The sequence below is a fragment of the Vigna unguiculata genome, chromosome 5 (genome assembly GCF_037176805.1).
Source record: "Vigna unguiculata cultivar grain cowpea cultivar isolate G323 ecotype 2 chromosome 5, ASM3717680v1, whole genome shotgun sequence".
Classification (NCBI taxonomy): domain Eukaryota; kingdom Viridiplantae; phylum Streptophyta; class Magnoliopsida; order Fabales; family Fabaceae; genus Vigna; species Vigna unguiculata.
Genome location: NC_140796.1, coordinates 17,264,830 through 17,286,888, shown reverse-complemented (window position 1 = coordinate 17,286,888; position 22,059 = coordinate 17,264,830). Strand labels below are relative to the sequence as shown.

The following is a 22,059-nucleotide window of genomic DNA, read 5'->3' as shown; positions in this document are numbered from 1 at the left end:
TTCTTCCACGCATTTGCACCATGCTCGAGCAACGCTAATTTTCATCATCTCTTTCCATCACCATGGCAGCCGCCACCCTTGTCGGAAGCAAACTTTTCGGCCACCACAGTTTCGTCTTCTTCTCCGCAATGCACCACTTCACTGCAACAGCTTCTGCAGCAGAAACACCGTGACCCACCACCTGCAGCCAACAGAAACACAGATCCACAACCTGCGCGAAACGCGAACGCACATCCAGATGCGGACCACCATCATCACGCCACCGTGAACGACGCACCAGATGTAGAGAGCAGCGCCACCGCGAACGAAGGCAGCGCCACCGTGAACGAAGGCAGCGAACCACCATTGCTGCAGAATCACCACCTTCGAACATATCAGAGCAGCAACGAATTCGTGCCACCAGAGCCACCATTGCTGCATCTGGAACATCGACGACATCACCACCGCGCCTGGAACAGCCATGCCGGAGGGAGAAGAGAAAAAGTATTGTTATTGAGAGGGGCGCGGGGAAGAAGAAAAGAATTGGGGCTCGCAAATTTGGTGCCCTAATTAAACCATATGGCCTCGGTTATTAATTGAACCGAGGCATATAGCCCTATTTGGCATCGGTTCAGACCCACCCGAGGCCAAAGAGGTAACGACTAGTGGGTTTTTGGCTTCGGGTCTGTGTAACCGAAGCATATGAGCCTCCTTTGGCACCGGTTTTTGGTGAACCGAAGCATATGAGCTCTTTTGCTTCGGGTTAAGCTGAACCGAGGCATAAAAGTTGTCTGAAATTGCAAAAATGCCACCGCGCCATTATATGCTTCGGTTCCTGAACAACCGAGGCATATAAGGCGAGGTAAAAATGAATTTCTGCAATAGTGAATGTGTAGTCTATATTGATTTTTAGTGAAACCTTTATTAGGATGATAGGTACGTTGAAACTTCAATTTTCCATTGTTGTGATTTTTGGAGAAATGTACATACCTTTTTCTTTTAATTGTTTATTAATGCAAAGGAATTGGGTTTATCAAAGAAGGGGGAACACTTTGAATTAAGCTTGTTAAGGATTTGTTTGAAACAATTGATAACAATGAATCAAAGGTGAAGTAGATAGCATGTGTAAAATGTCAAGCCAAAGGTTATTTTTCATGTCCTAATTGTTCCAAATTATAACCACTCTTATTTTATCTTCTCTGCATTCGATTATAGCATTGTCAATTATGATTATAACTCTTCATATGTGGTGGTATGAAACCCCATTATATTTTGCTCCTCCTCTGTCGCTTTATACCTTGTTTCCTAAAACTAATATAATTTCTAATTTTATATACTACTTTGCCTGGATTCTTGGTGTGTTTTGTTGTTAATTAGTTACATTTGTTTATACATCCTTGTTGTTCTTAATTTACAAGTTTTAAACCTTTTTATGCATGCTAAATTTGGTACAATGTCTCCACTCTCTGAAATCCATCTCTTAGGCTTAAACTCCATGTAGTCATGTCCCCATATTTGCTCCATTCTTCTTATTGCATACAAAGTATAAAATCATGGTATTTAGACTAACATGGTGTCCACTAGAAAGTGTATCATATTTTATTACACACTTTTGATCATAGGGCACAGTAGGAAAAAGCCTCAGTGCTTCACATATAGCTCCATGGAGATAAACTAACTTACCAAACTTTTCCACACTAGAAGCAATCCAAGTTCCATCTTGGTTTATGCAATTTTCTTTGATAACTTCAAGAATTTTAGTTTCCACATGTGGATGAGTTGAAACTAGCCAAAAGAACCAACTAAGACTTGCACTAATACTGCCACTATAGTAGAAAAAAGGTAATTGTAATGTCTCTTATATACTTGTTATCAATTATTCTCCCCTTTTTAGCTCCTCCCTCCATTAGCACTCCCAGCAAGTCATGATGAGTATCTACCTCTTTTTTGGTAGCTTTACATCTATTTTTCCCTTCACGCTTGGATGCAATGCATTCATACAAGAGTTTATCAACTAATTCTCTAACTTCCTTGAACTTCTTCTCTTGGCCAATCTGGAGCCACTCTTGCAACTTCCAGAACCATTTGACATTAAATACAATTTTCACATAAAGGAAGTAGAGGGAAAGGTAGCACTACATCTAATAAAAACTGACAATCATCCACAACCAAAGTTGCCAACTCACTAAAATAGAGGTCAGGGATATGTTGTGAGCCATGCCATATCTCTTTCAGTCCTGGCCTACTTTTGAGATCTAGTTCGCTAGGGGTGGGCATGGATTGGATTTTTAATGATCCAATCCATATCCATTTTAGATCCAAATAATTGGATTAGATTTTTTATCCAAATCCATTTTTTCATCAAAACTAGTTTGAATTTTTTTAAAATCCATATCCAAATATTTGGATCAAGATTTAAATCCAGTCCAAATATTTGGATCAAGTTCAAAATCCAGAATCCATTTTCTATAAAATAAATTTAAATTGAATTTTCTAAAACTTGTGTCCTTAAGGCCAACACAACTCAACTTGTCCAAGTCGTCGAGCTCGTTGGGCCCATCAAGGTCTCGAGCCTGCTTAGTCTGTATACGATCCATTTGAATTGTCATGCCGACCCAACCATCCCATCCAAGTCTTTGGGCCCGCCTGGCCCATTCTAGCATCGGGCCTACCCGATCCATAAGGGTCATCTAGCACGGTCTGTCTGAGTCATCGGGTCGACTCAACCTGTCCAGGTCGTCGGGCCCGCTCGGTCCATTAGAGTCATCGGGCTCGCTCGGTCCATTAGGGTCGTTGGGCTTGCTTAGTTCGTACAGATCATCGGGCACGACCCATCCGAGTTGTCGGGCTGACTCATCTTAGCCCATCTGAGTCTTCGGGCCTGCTTATCACGTTCGCGTCTTTGGGTCCGCCTGGCCCGTTCAAGTCATCGGGCCGGCTTGGCCTGTTTGGGTCATCGAGTCTGCTTGGACCATTCGGGTTATTGGGCCTGTTTGGCCCGTTTGGGTCATCGGGCCCGTTGGCCCGTTTGATTCTTCGAGCCCGCTTGGCCCCTTCGAGTCATCGAGCCCACTTGGCTTATTTAAGTCTTCAGGCCCACCTGACCCATTTAGGTTATCGAGCTTGCTTGGCCCATTCAGGTCCTTGGGCCCCATAACCCGTTCGGCTCTTCGGGCCCACTTGGACTGTTCACTTCATCGAGTTTGTTTTACCCGTTCGGGTCATCAGGCCCATCTGGCCTATTTGATTCTTCAGGCCCGCCTGACCCGTTCCGGTCATCGGGCCCACCTAGGCCGTTTGGGTCTTCGGGTCCATCTGGCTTGTTCGTGTCATCAGGCCCACCTAACCCATTCGGGTCATCAGGCTCACTCGACTTTTTTGGGTTGTTGGGCCCGATCGACTCATCTGGTTTGTCAGGCTCGCCGAGCCCGTTCATATCTTTAGGCTTGTCCAGCTTGTTCTGGTCGTTGGGCCCGTCTGACCCTTCAGGGTTGTCGGGCCTGCTCGGTCCGTACAGATCGTCGAGCAAAGCCTGTTTGAGTCTGAATTAGGCTAGTCCATCTCAACCTTTAGCCTAACCCAACTAAAAATTTAAATTGAAAATTTGGATTGGAATTTTTGGATTATCCATATTTGAAAATCTTGATTTATAGAATGGATATTCAATCCATAAAATATATAAAATGTAGACTAGATTGAAATCTAGATCCATTAAAATGGATTTTAAATGAATTGGATTTTTAATAAAATAGATTTCAAATGGATTGGATCGGAGCAAAAATGGATTGGATCAAGAAAATTAGATTTTTTGCCCACCCCTAGTTTTGAACGTGCAAATTTTAGAACTTGGCAAACTCAAAACAATAAAGAAAATTATGAAACTAACTATTTACAAGTGTCAATGTTATCATTAGTACTCTACTACATGTAATGTCCCTACTGGAAATTACTTAATTAAAATAAATAAATAAGAAATGAAGATCAAACGACAAAATTTATTATTTCCAAACGTGGGAAAATTTAAATCATTATTCAATGCGCCAAAATTCGATTAAATCTAAAGTAATAATCTTATTACAATTTCCAAAATTGGACAAAACAGAAGAAAACATAATTTATTTCCTAGCTCAAGTCCCCAAGCTAGCCCACTGTCCGTCTCTATGCATTGCCAGCATCACCTGTAATATCATCTGCTCCCGTGTAACGAATCACAAGATCATCGTCAAACACAAATAGAAAAGGTGAGCTCATAATGAAATAACACATACCTTAAAAATATCAATTACCCAACTAATTTAGTCTAGTTAGTTCTTGACCAAGACCTTAATACCCCAAGGCTTTTCAACCTTAAAATCACACAAATAGTTAGCCTTGGATTCAGGATTTATGATGCTCACACGAACCTGCCCACTCATGGTCCTGCCTTTACGAACCTCCCCGCTCGTAGTCCTGCTCTACGAACCTCCTCGCTCGTAGTCTTACTCTATGGACCTGCCCGCCCATAGTCATACACACGTGATCCACCAGCTACGTACCTCCTCGCACGCAGCATATCTCAAGTGTGAGCATGGAACATACGAACCTACCCGCTCGTATCTCCATGCGAGAGTAATTGGATATGAACCTCCCTGCTCATATCATCACATGTTCACCAACATCCATGAACCTACCCGTTCATGGCACAACATCTCCTGATCCAAGTCCGCATCAATGTGTACGAACAACACACGCGAGACAATACTGCAACACTATCGCCTAGTGTAGCCTAAGTGCTGCCAAGTGAAATGAACGTGCAGACCGCATGGCGGGACACCCTCGTTGTCAAGCGTCAGGCGTCAGGCCTCTCACAAACCCACTGTTGTAGGGTCTATCGTCTAGCGGAGCACACCTTGCCGCCAGGCGCATCCTGTTGGAGAAAGCACCTTTGATAGCCTACCGCCTGTCGGCCACACCCGTGCTATTAGGCGCTATACCAATAGTGAAACTCCACTGGTGTTAGCACTCAAAGCAGACAGTCCTGCACTCTCCAAAACACCTCCTAAGGTATTATCAAACTCTCGTTCCCCAGTGTCGAACCCTTGCCAACCTCTCACCCTCTTATAAATCAAGTACTTAAAATTGTAATTGCAAATTCCTCGATTTAATGACTCTAACTCACCAAGTGTTTCTTCATTGTATAATGCTCAATCAATTATATGTAAATCATTCTTCATACACTATCAATTTCTGCATTTTAATTCATTAAAACTTAAGCACAAAACTCTCATCCCTCCGATTTTCACTTCACGGACTAGACCCCAAAACCACGATATCTAGTGCTGCCCACTGCCAAACTAGAAATTCCAGCTATATCCTAGCGGTAGATCATGCACCGCCATGAGGCGTATCAGATTTTGGGAGAATTCCCCTTTTCTTCCTTGCGCGAGTCCCCTTCACTCCTCCGTCATCTCGTCTCGCTATACACTAATCAGAATTCATGCGCATTCCCAGAAATACACATGCATGAATAATGTCAAACTTAAATAACTCTTAGATGCTGGAATCAATTTCGTAATTGTCCTTTTTCAACCCTTCTCATAATACCATGATCACCCATGCACCCTTGGTTAAAGTTTCATCATACACTCAATCCCATTCAGATTAAAGCATAAATCATCACAAGCAACGTACATAAACAAGTTTCCAGAAATCATGATGACTCTTGCGCCAAACAACACAAAAAAACAAAATAGCTTCGCGTTGCCTGGTGGAAATTCATTGTCCGCTAGGCGGTTCATGATGCTAGCCAATAATTGGGACATGATGATGCCGCCAGGCGGTTTCTAGGCGGAAAGCCAGAAACTTATGAAAAATGACGTGGAATTGGGTAAACTCTCATGCAATTATACATGGCAAAACACATTCATTCATACACAAGTCAAAACACAATGAACACGTCCCCTTACATTTAAAGTATGATTATCATGTTCCCATATTTTCCCAAAACCCATCATTATCGTGCAACACTCGGTCATAATGATATCATCAAAAGTGGCCTTTGTCACACACTTATAACATTATACATTCGAGCTAACATGTATAGGTTCATATATTCAACATGGCTCAGCAAGCACTACTAAAAGCATACTCATCAATCACACACACACACACACACACACACACACACACATATATATATATATATATATATATATATATATATATATATATATATATATATATATTATATACATTCACCAATCAAGGTCATACCAGCACTTAAGCACACTTAATCATCCATTAATAATCATACTATTAGGGAATTAAAACAACCAATCATGAGTGATGTATATCTCTAGCTGTAAACATCCAATGCAAATCTCTACCGTACAAAGTGAATAACAACATGTTATGAATCACTTGTAAAAATTTCACATAAGTCGGACGGTGAACGAATTAGGAAACATAGTTTTACAAAAATTGCGTAAACTCGAAAAATTTGTGGCACCTAACACCTAGAAATGAAGAGCTTAGCGCCTGGCGGTATAAAACCTACGGTCGGTGGTTCCTGCTACGCGAAAGTACGAAAAATAGCGTTTTTGCACAGTGTTCACGTCGCCTGGCGGAGTCACCCTTGTCGTCAGGCGGTTCATCATAAAAACTCAGAATTGGGTTAACTCTCATGCGTCGCCTGACGGTATATTCAAAGTTGCCAGGCAGTTTCTAGAAATTTTCCGAAAACGCGAAAATGAAGGATCGCGATTAAGCATAGGCATCATATTTACACATTCCAATACGAAAATAATCACAATACAGACATACACGAAAAGGAAGTCCCCTAACCTGGAAATCCTCGCTCAATTTGAATAATTGGAACCCTTCTTGCACCACCACCAATCCAATTCGTGCCTCCTCTCAAATGCACTTTGTAATGTCCTAGCCGAAAATTAATATTTAAAAAATAAATAAGAAATAATATTTATAAAACATCGCATTTATTCTCGCAATTTCCCAAAAACGTGGGAAAATTAAAAGTTCAACATCGCTTCCATAGTAATTAAAATCGTACTATTCAGTTATTACAAAACCAAACCATAAAAAAATACAAAAGAAAATCATAATGAAATTGAGTAAATAATCCCGTCGTGATCCCCACTCCGTCTCTACGTATCTGTCTGCTCACCTGAATTAACATCTACTCCCATGTAACAAGTTACATCATCATCGCCACACACACACAAATAGGGTGAGCTCATTTAAATAAAACCAAACAAATATAATATTAAATACAACGTCGCAACATTAAAACCCCGGGTTAGTATTCTTCTCCCTTTTTCCTTTACCCTCCACTTCTAGTACTTACATTTAGACGTCTATCATTTCTATACCCTTTAGGTGCGAACAATGATCGATCTTCGCTGCACGAGTGTTTACTCGCCCCTCCGACTACAGGTCACCACCTGATAGTCCACACGTGGAAATAACCTTGCCACAGCATCTCACCGTGACACCAAGTGGAGCTCCCCGAAACAAACATAAAGTTTGTAGCTGTTCCAGACTACCAAAACTCTATCAGAATACTCTGAAGAGGGCAATCACCCGAACCTCGCCGTACGAGCCACAACTCGCACACTCCACTGGACTTCCTAAACCACCAGGCTACAACCTAGAGTGGTCACGTGTTACTCCAATACGAGTTACACTCGTAACTGGACTCCCAGCCAAAGCCTCGCATCATGAACATCACCTAAAGCTGTGTAGAAACCTTTCCTCGCACCATCACTGAACCAAAACCGCTTGGCGCGCATCTCACGTCGCCAAGCAAACACTAGGTCTAGACCGCCTGGCGGGCATCACACACCGCCAGGCACCACGCGCCTGCAGAATCATCACTACACCGTCACCGCCTAGCGGATTCCGCCCTGTCGCCAAGCGCCACTCGTCGCCACCGCCTAGCGCACCCGTCTCACGCCGCCAGGTGCCAGTCTCCTTCCAGCCCCTCTGTTGTTCCATTCCGCCTGGCGGAACCCTCCCTACTGTCAGGCGCCACGCGTCAACAGTGGCCACTACCACTGATTTGTGTTCCGTCCGCCTGGCAGCTCGCTCGCGCCGCCAGGCGCCATACCAATAGCGCAGTGCTATTGGTTTCTTGGCACTTAAACAGATCCTCAAGGGATCCCAATCATACAACACAACAATTTACAACATAGCCTGGTTTTCCAGTCATACAACTATAATAAGATTACACCACACCCATTCAAAGATGCCATCAAATCAAGTATTGTCATGCACCCATACTCTCCTTCACTTACCCCTTTAAACATGCCACATACTTTCCACATACACCCCGTCTTAGGATCATATAGTCTTATATTTTTATAAACTCATGACACCACACTTTTGTCAATATTGCATATGTACCTCAATAAAAATTCACAAGCACAAAACCACGACTAGGGTAAAGTTTCACCATCCATACCATATCTCACATAATTATCTCACTCGTACCCAATTAACATACATTCTGAATTTAACTTACCACATGCACCCAATTATGCTTCATTAGAAGTTACTTGAACTAATCAAAGGCTTATTCATGTATTTTACAAACTCCAAAATCAGCAATATTAAGTAATGTATATCTCTAGCTACTGACCTCCAAATCCAATCTTCACCGTTCAAAGTGAAGAATCACATGTTATGGACCACCTGTCAAAATTTCACCTAAATCAGACAGTTAACCGAGAAATGCAGTTTTACGAAAACTGTGCAAACCAGAAAAATTGGTGGCGCCTAGTGCCCAGAATCAGACAACTGGCGCCCGGCGGGACTAAAATACCGCTCGGCAATTACTGTTACGTGAAAAGTACGAAAAACAACGTTTTTCGTGAATCAACACACCACGCACCTCTGGTGTGGCGCCTGGCGGCCAATATGGTGCCGCCAGGCGGTTCCTGCACCTGCGAACCTTGCCTCCTTCACAACAACTCTGATTTCATTCAATTTACGACTCAAAAGGTTGTACTCACATGTTTAGGTTCATGATCCATTCCTAAAACTTTCAATAAGTAAAATTCCATTAACCTTTTCCCTTTAATTTAGTGTCACTATAAAATCCCCCAATTCATCAACCTTAAGATGACCTTCATGCGATTTTCATCTCAATTTAACACCCAATTCACGAATTTCCAAGAAAATATGATGTTTAATCATTCATATTGATTAGAACGTCATTTCTCCCCGATCATAATTTTCCCAAAACCCAAAAACATCAAGAATCGAGTCAAGTTGACTCGCGCCGCCTGGCGGGTGTTCATCACCGCTAGGCCCTTCATCCAAAAACCCAGAAAATTGGGTTGTACAGCACACATCGCCTAGCGGCTAGGGACATGCCGCCAGGCGGTTCCTCTTTAGGAACCCAGAAATCACACAACATAGATGAGTCGCCTGGCGGCAGTTCTTTACCCGCCAGCGGTTTCTGGAAAATTTCTAGAAACGTGAATTTTCATACAGTTTGGATAGATTATTAACACCCAATCATTATATATTTCATGCAATCAAACAATAAAAAAATAAAGGTACAGTTCCAGCTCCCCTAACCTGAATGCCTTGCTTAATTTGACAAGTTCTCTATTTCCTCCTTGATCGCCAATAGCCTTCTTGATTCTTCTCAATTCAGCTCCTGGATGACTCTCTATCTCACGTTTTCTCTCTGGTTTTTCTCTCCCAAAAGTGCAATACCAATCCAGGCCAAGAAAACCCTCTTTCTCCCTTCAATTTGCCTTTTAATTACGTCTTAATGAAGGTTAATTAGCCAAAAACGAAAATTGGTTTTATTGCTTGTGATAAGTGTCATTCAAGACCATTTTGGGTTGTTTTTCCAGCCCCTTTGGCTACCTTAATGTGGCTGCTGGATTCTCTACCTCTTCTCTTCTTTGCCAAAAATCAAGTTTAGCAAAAAAAAAAAAATTAATTTAGGTCTCACCAAGGTTTGAACCCCTAACCATGCAAATATTAAGAAAATGCTAAACCATCAAGCCAATTCATGTTTCTTGCTAACTAACATAACTCAAATACTATATTCTTACTTAACACGCACATTCATATTATTAAAACAAAAATAATTAAATAACACATAATTAGCATACATAGAACTCAAACCCAAGTCCTCTCACACAACCAAAGTTTTCTCAACCACATGAGCTAGTACTTTTCCACGTCACATCAACCACTATTAAATGGCATAAAGGCTTCCACGACCCGCATTTATTAAATAATTATTTATTTAATTATTTAATTTTCGTGGGTCTTACACACTTGTGTCCTGAACTTTCACTCAATAACCTCCTTCAGAACTCTCTTTCTCAATCCTCTCCAAAAACTCACCATAACTAGACCATTAACTAAGCCTTAATGCTTGTTAATGATAGGAAAACGAAAATGGCTTTGAATTAGGTTTTAATGGCAATTCAAGGACCATTATTTGCTGCCTTCCCAGTCCCCTAGGCTGCCTTCTTAATGCTAGGGTTTCTATGTCCTTTCATATTCATGCCAAAAAAAATTGGCAAAAAGAAAGTTTAATTTGGTTCCACCAAGGTATGTCAATGTCAATTCAATGCACAACCATTCAACCAATTCATGTTTCGTTATAATTCTTATAATTTTAGGATAACATTATCACTACTCACATTCAAAGATAACATTAAAATAATACACTTATTAAAATAACATATAATTAGCATATATAGGACTCAAACCCAAGTCCTTTCAACATAACTAAGTACTCTCAACCACTTGAACTAGTACTTTTTCATGTCATAACAAACCACATTAAATGTCATAAAAGCTTCCACGACCAACATTTATTTAATTATTTAAATTTTTCGGGTCTTACACTACAAGTATGAAATATTCACTAATTTGATAAATAATTACTTTTTATTGAGATAAAACTTAGTTGACTGTATTTAAAATTGTTCCTGTAGAGACAAATAAGAGAAGTCAGACACAAATACCACCTTACCTCAATCTGCAATCTCTCGAGTTGGCTCTTCCTCGGCTTGCGTATGTCATGTACTGGTATGCACGGTTTGGACCCATAAGGGGTTACCTGCGGAGAGGACTCCAATGATCAAGTCAACCAAAAGATTCTCAAAAAGTCAAATCTCTTGATTAAGGGATTAATGAATGCGTACCTTTAATTACTGGGGTCCACGTGTATTTATAGAGTCATTAGTTATGTCTAACCTTGTTGTGGGCTGGGCCATTTCTTGGGTCGTAGATGGGCCTGGGCCTAGCCCAGGCCCTTGGTTTAATGATTATTAGTACTAGGGGCCTTGTCTATAATATTCTAAGTTTGGAATGGTCAACAGATGTCGTATTGTCCTCTGAGGTAGGCGGCCTAGGCCGCTTATGCTTGTTCGATTATTCATTTGATAATTGCTTGCAAGGCTATACGTAGGCGGGTTTAGCCGTGCAGTTTTATCAATCCGCCTAGGTGCAGTACAAAAATATTTTTTCTACTAAATCACCTTTTCTTATTTACATTCCACGACTTTTAAGCTTTCTACTCTCTTCTCATTTATTCCTCTCATAGTTATGCTTTATTCCTATTCCTACCTTATTTTAGCTCTCTATTTTGCTTTCTTATTGTCCGTATCTAAATTTTTTTCCTTATGGTAGATTTTTTTGGAGGTGTAATAAAAAACTTTCGTGATGAGTGTTATGAGGTTTTAATGGGTATCCAAATTGGTGATACATTTATTGTAAAGCAAGGTTTCTTTGATTTGTTAAAAGCATTCTTACATCATAATGGGTGTCCATGTTTGTAGGTAATAACATCTTATTATGATCCAATCCAATATTTTTTTAGAATCTCCTTATTTATTTGAATATATATATATATATATATATATATATATATATATATATATATATATATATATATAAAATTCAATTTCTTTAATTTAAAAAGTTTGATTGTTATGCTTTCATTGTTACATTTAGAATCTACTTGTATTTCTTAAATTTCCCATACTATTTAATATGTATGTCAAATCAATTAATTATATTTGTAAATGGTAATAGTGTACTCATAGAGAATATAATTTCAAAACCATATATTATAAAGGATGTTTTACATGTTTTGGCTTTTGTCGTGACTGAAATCGCGACAAGACGACGAATCAAAAAAGAAACGAGTTTGAAAAAGGGTTTCTTTTTCCCTTCATTCCGCGTGGGACGTCTCCTTCTTCCATATCTCACGAGCCACTAGCAGATGTCGTCGTTTGCCACCAACACCGTGATACTGTTATGATGAGTTAAGGGTGAATGTTGTTATATGCAGGTTGTAGAAGAAGGAAAATGGAGATGATGAAAATGTGTAGAATGGAGAATCATGAACCAATAACAGATCAAAAACAGTAAAACCAACATACAATTATTAATGCTCACACATAAGTATTGAAGGTGTAGTGCTTACCTTTTAGAAGCTTCTGCTGGTGGTCTTGGGTCTGCTCGTTCAAGTTTGTGGTTCTCCTTGCCCGAGCTGTTTCCTCATTTTTCTCCTCTTCCCTTTGTTCTCTTCCTTTTTCTTTATTTCCCCCTCTTTCTTCTATCATTTTGGTTGTATTTTTTCCACACTAAAAAATAATCCCTCCTTAATGTCCAACATTGGACTATGTGAAGAGGAAAAGCATAATGGTGGTTGCTTCTGTCATGAGTTCTTCCTGCAATTCCTTTAGCTATGCAATTTTTCCCTTTTTTGTGTATCAACTAGCAGTAGTAGCAACAATGTACATGGGGAGAAAGAGAAAGAGTTACCAAATGAAGGAAAAAAAGAAAACTTGTTGTAGTTTACAATTTTGAACAACCTCCTTTCTTACTCTTTTTTTTCAAATCCTGATAAAAAAATTGATAAGTAAAAGTAAAAATAAAAAATAAAAATATATAAGAAACAAAATAAACTGAAATCAAAGAAATAAAATTATAAATATATGTTCTCTTCCATCTTTTTTTATTCTATTTTTTTTTATTTTTTTTAGTTAACTCTAATCCTTGTTTTTTACCATTATCATCCAGACGAAATTAGGTGTTGACAACTTTATATAAAAGTTACAAAATATTTGAATTGTTTATTAATTTTTATCTCTTCTTATTATTTATTTTAAGAACCTTACCAAAGAGAGGATGAATTTAATTACTATAGAGTATAATGGGTTATACTTTGTTGGAGTCCAAGGACTAAAACAAAAAATGGTCATATGCCAGGAAACAACATAAAAAACATGAGCAAGTTACCAAATATGGCTCCATCTTAAAGTACATTACCTGTTCAACCTCTCATAAGATCTTGTTTTCTTCTTCTTTTACCAAAAAGTTTGTTAAGTCTTTCAAATATACTATTTGTCAAAGCTTCACCACTATGCATCTTATTGCTTTTTAATTTAATTCACTTTTATGCTTAAATTCCCACTTAAATTCCCAATAACATCTTATTATGATCCAATCCAGTACTTTTATTTTCCATATTTTCTGGATCTTGAATCTTTTTATGCGATAAATTAATTCGTGTTTTTTCATGTATGAGGATTTAATAATATTAAGGATAAAAAAACTTGGAGTGAAAGAAAGAAGATAATTAATTGGTGCATTTGACATAGAAGATAATTTAATTTTTTAAATTTTACTTATGGTTAAGTAAGTTGTTTTATTGGTTAAGACATAGAAGGAGTTATCAAGAAAATTAAGGTGAAGGTCAAAGAAGTAAATAACTTACCTCATGGGGAATGCATTATTGTGGACTTTGATGAGGTAGGCATTGCAATTGGAGAAGGACAATGCGTGCTTGCAAGATATTGTGGTACATTTGCAACTGATGGCAATTTGTTTCCAATTAATTTTGAAAGATGGTCTGGGAAAATAGGCATGCCTAACACTTACTTTTTGGAATGCTTTAAGGAAATATTATAGGTATATCATAATGCATGTATGACCTTATATCTTTTGTAAACGTTACATTTACTTATAAATGTTTACACACTAATTATATCTTCTTTTTTCAAAAGCCTCGATTTTGTTTTAAGACCGGTGAAGCTAGTGCACACCGATATTGTAAACTAACTCTTTGTAGGAAGTGGGTTGCACATAGGCAGAATTTATGGAATGAGTTCTATGATCCAACGAAAAGTAAAAATGAAATCATAAGTAATGTGCCAACTGGTATAGATATAACTCAATGGGCTCATTTTGTTACTTATCGTCTAAAGCCGGAAACAATGGAACAAGTTTCATTATTTTGAATGGTGTGAATGGTTTGTGTAGATATTCTTTTGATTGTTGTATTAACTTACAATTTTTTGTTCGTGGGAGATTTGTAAAAAAATAGAGAAAATCGCAACAAGCAAGTAATTCCTCATACTAGTGGTTCTAAACCTATCTCAAGAAGAAGGCATGAGATGGTAATGATATTAGTTAACATGATAGCTTTTACAATTTTTTAAAGTTTACTATTTAACTTAACTTCTCTTTTTATTTAGTTTTTGGAAACAAAGGCTATAGCAGTTAGTTCTACCATAATATGATATTTTTGTGCATTTTCCTTCAATGTTTAGAGTTTTCATTACATATTGTTGTATGCCTATAAGAACAGATTGAAGTGGGTTTGACTCAAAGTATTAATGATGAATCAGAGGTTTCCCCTAATGATGTTGTTGGTAGAGTGTTAGGCCCAGAGCATTCTGGGAGGGTGTGTTGCATGGGTTTGGGAGCAGATCCTTTTAGCTCATTTAGAAATACAAGACTTCGACTTTCTGATTTAAGCATGGCTTCATCTAGCATTGCCACATCATCAACATCTTCTAATCAGTGGCAACATCATCAACATCTTCAGTGGCAACAGAAGTACACTAATTTAGAATCCCAGGTTCAAACCACCATGGGTGCACTAAAATCTTACATGATAATGAAGGAAAGATCCCTGATAAATTGGCTGCCTTCTTTGATCTTCAACCATAAGTAAGTTATGTTTCTGGCTTTATGCTTATGCTCATATTGTGCAGTCTTAATTTTCTCTATTTCCTCTAATGACAAACTTTAATATCTTTCTTTTATCATTTCAGCAAACTAGTAATGCAAATGAGTCTGAGTCTCCTATAGGATCATCTGGTGATAGTAACATTTAGGGTGTTGTTGGTGTTTTTTAGGATGAAACTATGTTTAGTGTATTATGAACTTTGAGTAAGCATGGATGAAGTTATAATTACATTTCAATTTGGTTTTGAGAATCAATAGTTTTAATTAAGCATGTATTATGAACTTTGAGTAAGCATGAACTTTTATGTTAACATGTTGATTTTGAGAATCAATGATTTTAATGATTTATTTGAGCATGAACATGCATTATCAAGTACAGCAAGAGATTTTAATTACAAACAAAGTTTTTAAAAGATTTGAATAACGCAGGAAAAATATAGTAGTAAACCCATAAAACAAATAATACAAATAAGACAAGTTAAAACTTTTACAATACAATTGTCAAATTAAGGAGTGTATTAACCCCCACAAAAAAGTGAAAACTGGGGATTTTAAACATTTGGAATCAAATAGGTGGATGAAATTAAAGGAGGTTTCAAACCTCTACAAAATAATAGTCATGAATAGAAGAGGTTACAACCCTCTACTAAAAAACCTCCACAATATAAATCAGGTACCAGGGGTTATCAAAAACCTCCATAAATAACTTGTGGCAAACCTATCTGCGGAGGTTTGAAAAATCCCTGTAAAACAAAATTAAAACCTTCACAATTTAGCTTCTTTTTTTGTAGTGTGTTACGTAATTGTGTACATAAAGTGAATCATGTTGTCATGTCTAAGATAATTTTTGCTCCTCTTTACTAACTTAATGGAGTCACCTCACGATAAGGTTGACCAATAATATAACACTCAAAGAATGTAAAATGTTATGTTTCTTCTGTCAAAATGCATCTTGCATATTGTTGTTTAGTTTGATTATGACATACTCAAATTATGACTTAGGATATACATTTTAATAGTAACACAATTTTCTTCTTTTGTATAGGTCGTCAACACTTATCATAAACTAGACGACAATCATGACAATTATCGATAAAGTTGAGTTAGACCATTTCTTCCTTATAAATATGTCATAGTTAAAATTGTTGCATATTGATAGAACTTGTAAGAGAGTATTATCATGTTGACAAATATTAATTTGAAAATAAGAAATGTTGTCATATGAATAGTGAATTATTAATGAAATTATTAGGAAAATAAAATAAAATTTTGTTGAGCTACAAAATCACGAATACATAAATTAGATATAATTTTGTACCTAAATGTTTTGTAAATAATTTTGTCATAGGTTAAAAGTTTTAAATTAATAAAAGTAACTAAATTATATTATTAAAGGTAGAATAAAAAAATAAATGTGTATACTTAATTTATTTATATATAGATAGACAGGTGTAAATATACATGTATTAAAAATGGGTGTTACAAGAAAACATTATAAATTGTTAATAACATAAAAAAAAGGTGGTTTCATCCCGATATATATATATATATATATATATATATATATATATATATATATATATATATATATATATATATATTGTCCAACTCTTGTTTTCCACAGAAATTCAATAGGTCTTTCTAAACATAAAAAATGGAGATTTTATCACCGTTGAGAGTCTGGAAAACTATTCTAACAATCTTATCTGTGGCTTTAATTCCCAGCTTATCAGCTAGGGTTCAAGGTTTGAATTTCACCAATCTTGTAGTACTTATTATCGTATGAAATTTTACGAATTGTTACCATATTTGTATTCTTATATCTATTCCGAAATTATTGCCTTCTCAATTCATTTCAAAATTATTCAAGTTTTACAAATTTGAAGTCTCGTCAATTATTTTTTCACACACACCAGTTTAAACAACAAAATTTGATTTTGACGAGCAATAATATCCTTACAAAGCACTTTAATTAACAAATTAAAAATAATTTAAATTTAAATATAATATATATTTGTGTTGCTTACTGATTTTGAAATTTTAAAACTTGAATAAAATTATATTGCAGATTCACATATGACCGAAACATTTCCATCATCTGACTTTGATACTGGTTTAGGACTTTCTACAACCCAGGTACTCACATGTTGTAATAACATGTTTGTTTCATTGTTTTTAGGTTACTTTTACGTTACTCATTTTCATTTTCATAACAAAACTGATAAAACTCATCTCATCCATTTTGTCATGCATAAATAAACAAAGATTATTGAACATGGATACAAGAAGCAACTAAAAATGTAACATTTTATTTGTTGAATATAGATAGGAGAAACAACTACTATTCCTCATCGTTCTTCTTTGCGAGATTTGCGAAAATTTTACCACTTTCCAAAACGGGGATCATTTCCACCAAACTTTTTGTTTGGAGCAGGAACTTCAGCCTTTCAGGTACGAAATTTTTAGAAATATCTTAGTATTTAGGTTATTTCTCATTATTATTAATCTTAATATAGATTGAAGGAGCAGTTTCTGAAGGAGGAAGAGGACTGGGAATCTGGGATGATAGAATTAGGCGTAACAAAGGTTAACCTATATATGTTTTTATGTTATAATTAATGGATATATAACTCTCAAGATATGTTATTAATTTTATTATCTTTTTAAAACCCCTTTCATTATTTTTTTTTCATAACAACCAGAAGCATTTATTGATGGTGATAAGTTTCCTACAATGATCCAACATTATAAGCGATACAAGGTTAGCAACGACAAGTTAACATGATTATATATATATATATATATATATATATATATATATATATATATATATATATATATATATATATATATATATGTTTGTGTACAAGAACATGGTATTTTTCTTTTTTATATGTTTATTTTGTTAATGATCTTGTAGGAAGACGTGCAACATTTAAAGAATCTTGGAATAAATTCTTACAGAATGTCCATCTCATGGAGTAGAGTCTTACCAGGTAAACTTTGAAAACCAAAGTAATATATGTGAGTAACAACACTTACATATTTTTCAACTACGAAATATAGATGGAACCATAAAAGGAGGTGTAAATCAAGAGGGTGTTGATTTCTACAACCATTTGATCGATGAATTACTTGCAAATGGTATGGTGTAAATTAGTATTTTTTTTTCAAATAAGTAAAATTAGAGAAAATTTTTCTAAAATTACACAAAAAAAAAAGTTTTTAATGTGCTTAACTTGATATATTAATTAAATGTAGGCATTACTCCTTTTGTGACTATCCTACACTTTGACTATCCTCTTGCCATTCAGGAAAAACTTCATGGGTTTTTGAATAGCTCCATTGTGTAAGAACTTTCTTCATGGTGCTTTCATGAATTTGATTAAACTACAAGCATTATGATTATTATAACAATGAAAATTTTCAGGAATTATTACAAGGATTTTTGTGAACTCCTTTTCAAAACATATGGAGATCGAGTTAAGCACTGGACTACAATGAATGAGCCACAAATCGTAGGTTTAATTACTTACATGCATGGTTTTGACAATGATGATCCTGAACCATGCCAAGCTACCAATCTCTGCAAACAAGCTTATACTGTCGTTCATAACTACATCCTTTGCCATGCTGCAGCAGTGAAGCTATACAGACAAAATTTCCAAGTACATTATCTTTTGTGTCTTCATTGCCTCAAAAACATGTGTATAGTTTAATTTTAAGTTGCTATCACATATTCAATTACATCTGGGTGCATTATATACATAACCAATATCTTTTACTAATGCTAAATTAATCAAACTCTTCTAATAATAAAAACTCAGTTATGTAATGGTTGTAAACAATATTTGACATTATCAAATACCAAAACCAGACTAAGAAGCAAACTTTATATTTAACTCAATCCCACAAAATCAACTTGTAAATTGAAGTTTGCACCCAGTTATATATTATAATTTTTTCTTATTTATAATCGGTATGCGATTTTCAACAACCAGACTAGGTTATTATTTGTATGAATTTTGAAGAAAAACAAGTTATTCTATAGTAAACATTTGTTACATGATGAAGGCAACACAAAGAGGAGAAATTGGAATTGTTATTGGAACTGAAAGTTTTGAACCCTACAGCTCAAAAGGCGAAGATGTGGCTGCTGCCGAAAGACTTACAGATTTCTTTATTGGATGGTTAGTTTTGTTAATTAAGCTTCCACAAAATCACACCCCTTATGCTTGTTTGGTTTAATATTTTAACTATTGATGTATGAACAAAGTTGTTGTGCATTTCAAAAAACAGGATTTTAGACCCAGTAGTCTATGGAGATTATCCAAAAATCATGAGAGAGTTAGTGGGGAATAGATTACCCAATTTCACAGAAGATGAGAAAAACATGGTTGCAGGAAGCACAGATTTCATTGGAATCAATTATTACACTTCTCATTTTGCTAAGCATGAAACAAACAAAACAAATATGTCTTTAATAGACAATTATGATGCCTTGGGAAAATCAGAAGGTGAGTTTTTTTTTTTCTTTCTTTCTAAATTCAACTAATTGGATTACAAAGAGACAATGATGGATCAAATCATTAATTTTTCTTTTTTCTTTTTTTTTTCTCTCTATAGAATTCAATGCAGAAGGAAAAACCCTTGGTTACTTGGTGAGAATCATTTCAGAAAAGTGTTGTAGGTTAATAATAAAACTTTTTTTTTTCTTTACATTTTTCAATGTTCGTATTTTGCAGGATAAGTATAGTGGTAATTTTGTCTATCCCCAAGGATTATATAACATTTTACAACACATCAAGAACAAGTACCAGAATCCCAAGATCTACATAACTGAGAATGGTTTGTGAAACATAATGATTCATTATTTTCACATTAAATATCCATGATTTCGAATAAAAAGACATTGATCTACCTTTGTCTTCCTTCATATAGGTATTCCTTCAATTAACATCACAAATCCATTAATAGACATACATCGGATCAAATATTTAGCTACACACTTAAACTATACCAAAGCAGCAATTGAGTAAGTTATCTATCTTAAACTTTTTGTGGATATATATAACTACTTAATGTTATAAGTTTATTAAACAATACCAACTATTATTTTTATAATGAAAGGTTCTATCGAAATATATATATATATATATATATATATATATATATATATATATATATATATAAAAGTGAGGTGAGTTAATTTTGTTTTATATTTTTCCTTTTGTTATGGTGTCTATTTTTATTTAATGAGAGAAAACTGAATAAAGAAACATAATGTTAGGAACTTGTCAAAGTTGATAAATATGTTTTTGATTTAATGTAGAGAATATAGAATTATAATTATAAGTTCAAAACTTAACTGAGTGAATCTTAATAGTTTTTTTTTATTAAGTTGATTTTTTAATTAATAAGTTATATAATCATTTACTTTCAAAAGGTCAAATTCATTGAACATTTATTAAGTTGAAAATAAATGTTTAAAGGCAACCAAATATTTAAATGTAATGTTTCAAATAAGGTGATTTTACTTACAATTCCTTGAACGAATGAATCTGTTGTATTTTGTAAAGTGGACACTAATGTTCATGTTTTGAAATTTTTTTACCAATAGCAACGGTGTAAGAGTTGGTGGTTATTTCGTGTGGGCTGCATTTGATACCTTTGAATTCAGAGCTGGGTTTTCCAGAAATTGGGGAATTATTCATGTTGATTTCAACCATAATCTCACGCGTTGCACAACAGTTGCTGGTATATGGTACAAGAGATTCTTGAATCATGTCATTCCACGCTAAACATTCTTAAATTTCACTCAAAAAGAGGAAATTGGGTAGAATAAAAGAGAATCAAGTAAAGATTCCCGTTGATGTTAATTTTACTTTTATAGCTCTTTTTCTTCCACTCTCTGTGCTCTTTATCCGAAATGTAGATTTTGTGTTACATTATAAACATTAGTTTTCCAATAACTTTTTTTTCCACTGGTTTCATCCAACTCAAATACAACGAAGTATGACATAAAGAGATATCAAAGTTTACTTTGATTTCCTTATGCTCAAGGTTGCTTTTGTAAAAACCTAAGTTTGGGTAAGCTAAAATTATTCCATCATACAATACTTAATGGAAAAGACACCTCTCATGAAAACATGAAAATGTTATTTTTATATCTAACTTTTAACGGGGATGAGAGACTAGTATATTATAATATTTAAAACTGAAAAATAATTTTTAATTTAAAGGACAAACCAAAATCATCCAAACTTAAAAAGGCAAAAAAAAAAAAAAAAATCATATTTCAGCCTTAAAAATTTGATTAGCCTTTAACAATAACCGGACGAGACCTGTGCGTATGCACAGTTTTTTTTGTTTTTTTGTTATTATTGTTATAGGTATTTTGTTTAAATATTATATATTATGTTTGTTAAAAATTAAATTAAACTTTTGTTATTATTGATATAATTTATGTGAATTTGTAAATATATCATTTAGATTTTAGCTAATTATGACAATTTGCTTCATTTTCTAATTATTCAAGATCATTGGTTATGTTCATTATATATTGATACAATCCATAGTTACACAATACATAGTTTATAGTTATACTTAATTTATATTGAAATATTAAAATGATTACATTTGAGAATAAATCTGAAGAGTGTGATTTTGACGACAAGGTATAATAATCAAGTGTCTTGTGAACTTTTGTTCCGTGCATATGTACATTGACTTATATATTATATTAAAATGAAATGCATATGTACACATTATTGTTAAAATAAAATATAGGAATATTGAGAACTTTGGTGTCGTGCAAAAGTAATGTCCACACATAAATAATTAACTTTAAAAAAAATGCAAACATAATGTAAGATTGATGTTAACATTTTTAAACAAAAATAAATGCAGGTATTGTTATAATGTAGACATTAAATTTATAATAACTAATTCTTGATGGGTACACACATTTTCTTTTATTTTTGTTTAAAATGTATAGAGTTATATATTATATTGAAATGAAATGCATATGTACATATTTTTGTTAAAATAAAATATAGGAATATTGAG

General features: G+C 35.1%; 1 protein-coding gene and 1 pseudogene across 1 annotated transcript; both read left to right on the top strand.

Annotated features, from left to right (window-relative positions):
- The first annotated feature begins 13,171 nt into the window (after positions 1-13,171).
- On the top strand, positions 13,172-14,973 carry LOC146886159 (uncharacterized; annotated as a pseudogene).
- Positions 14,974-16,612: 1,639 nt separating this feature from the next.
- Positions 16,613-20,995, top strand: LOC114184416 (beta-glucosidase 24-like). Its single transcript, XM_028071725.2, has 15 exons — positions 16,613-16,736; positions 17,060-17,127; positions 17,317-17,442; positions 17,508-17,577; positions 17,694-17,752; positions 17,912-17,987; positions 18,058-18,135; positions 18,253-18,340; positions 18,422-18,659; positions 19,066-19,181; positions 19,291-19,508; positions 19,618-19,652; positions 19,737-19,839; positions 19,933-20,026; positions 20,612-20,995. Exons 1-15 carry the CDS (start codon positions 16,646-16,648, stop codon positions 20,790-20,792), a joined length of 1,641 nt encoding a protein of 546 aa, XP_027927526.1. The 5' UTR covers positions 16,613-16,645; the 3' UTR covers positions 20,793-20,995.
- The last annotated feature ends 1,064 nt before the right edge of the window (positions 20,996-22,059 follow it).

Excerpts from the sequence above, each read along its gene's own strand:
- LOC114184416 (XM_028071725.2), top strand. The coding sequence starts at position 16,646 with ATGGAGATTTTATCACCGTTGAGAGTCTGGAAAACTATTCTAACAATC. Across the intron at positions 18,341-18,421 it reads TTTTTGAATAGCTCCATTGT|GAATTATTACAAGGATTTTT; the intron begins GTAAGAACTTTC and ends GAAAATTTTCAG. Across the intron at positions 19,509-19,617 it reads TGCCTTGGGAAAATCAGAAG|AATTCAATGCAGAAGGAAAA; the intron begins GTGAGTTTTTTT and ends TTCTCTCTATAG.